Consider the following 567-nt stretch of genomic DNA (forward strand, 5'->3'; position numbering starts at 1 on the left):
GCGCCCCCTCCGCGGACCTACTGTCCACGGGCCCTACACCGGGTAAAACGCTGCGGCCTGGCCGGCCTGACTAAGAAAAATGCTGCGACGCGGCCGCCCAGCTGCCGGCGGGTAGGCCTAGACCCGGACTCCCCCGGATCCACCCGTCACCGCAAAACCGGGCACGAAACAGCCTTCGGCCGCACCCCCGGGCTACCGAGCCCCCTCGCGGCCCTCCGTGCCCGGCAGCTGCCCAGCGGTGGGGACGGATGGCAGCGGATAACCCCGGCCCCAGGCCCGCACCAAGCACTACTCACCATCTTGGAAGGAGGAAGAGAAAGGCGGAAGGGTGCATGCTGGGAAATATCTACGCGTCGCGACGTCTCGCGAGAGTTCGACGGGGGAGCCCCCTCGCGGCCCTCCGTGCCCGGCAGCTGCCCAGCGGTGGGGACGGATGGCAGCGGATAACCCCGGCCCCAGGCCCGCACCAAGCACTACTCACCATCTTGGAAGGAGGAAGAGAAAGGCGGAAGGGTGCATGCTGGGAAATATCTACGCGTCGCGACGTCTCGCGAGAGTTCGACGGGG

The 567-nt window shown here is 68.3% G+C and overlaps 1 protein-coding gene across 1 annotated transcript in view; it reads right to left on the minus strand.

Annotated features, from left to right (window-relative positions):
- RPL7A (ribosomal protein L7a) overlaps window positions 1-519 on the minus strand; it is a 4,522-nt gene extending 4,003 nt beyond the window's left edge. Inside the window, exon 1 of the mRNA XM_010144730.1 lies at window positions 482-519. Within this exon, the coding sequence (XP_010143032.1) occupies window positions 482-484 (3 nt within the window). The 5' untranslated portion in view covers window positions 485-519. The remainder of the gene's footprint in view (window positions 1-481) is intronic.
- Between the last annotated feature and the right edge of the window lie 48 nt (window positions 520-567).

This window comes from Buceros rhinoceros, unplaced genomic scaffold (genome assembly GCF_000710305.1).
Source record: "Buceros rhinoceros silvestris isolate BGI_N320 unplaced genomic scaffold, ASM71030v1 scaffold33641, whole genome shotgun sequence".
Taxonomy (NCBI): Eukaryota; Metazoa; Chordata; class Aves; order Bucerotiformes; family Bucerotidae; genus Buceros; species Buceros rhinoceros.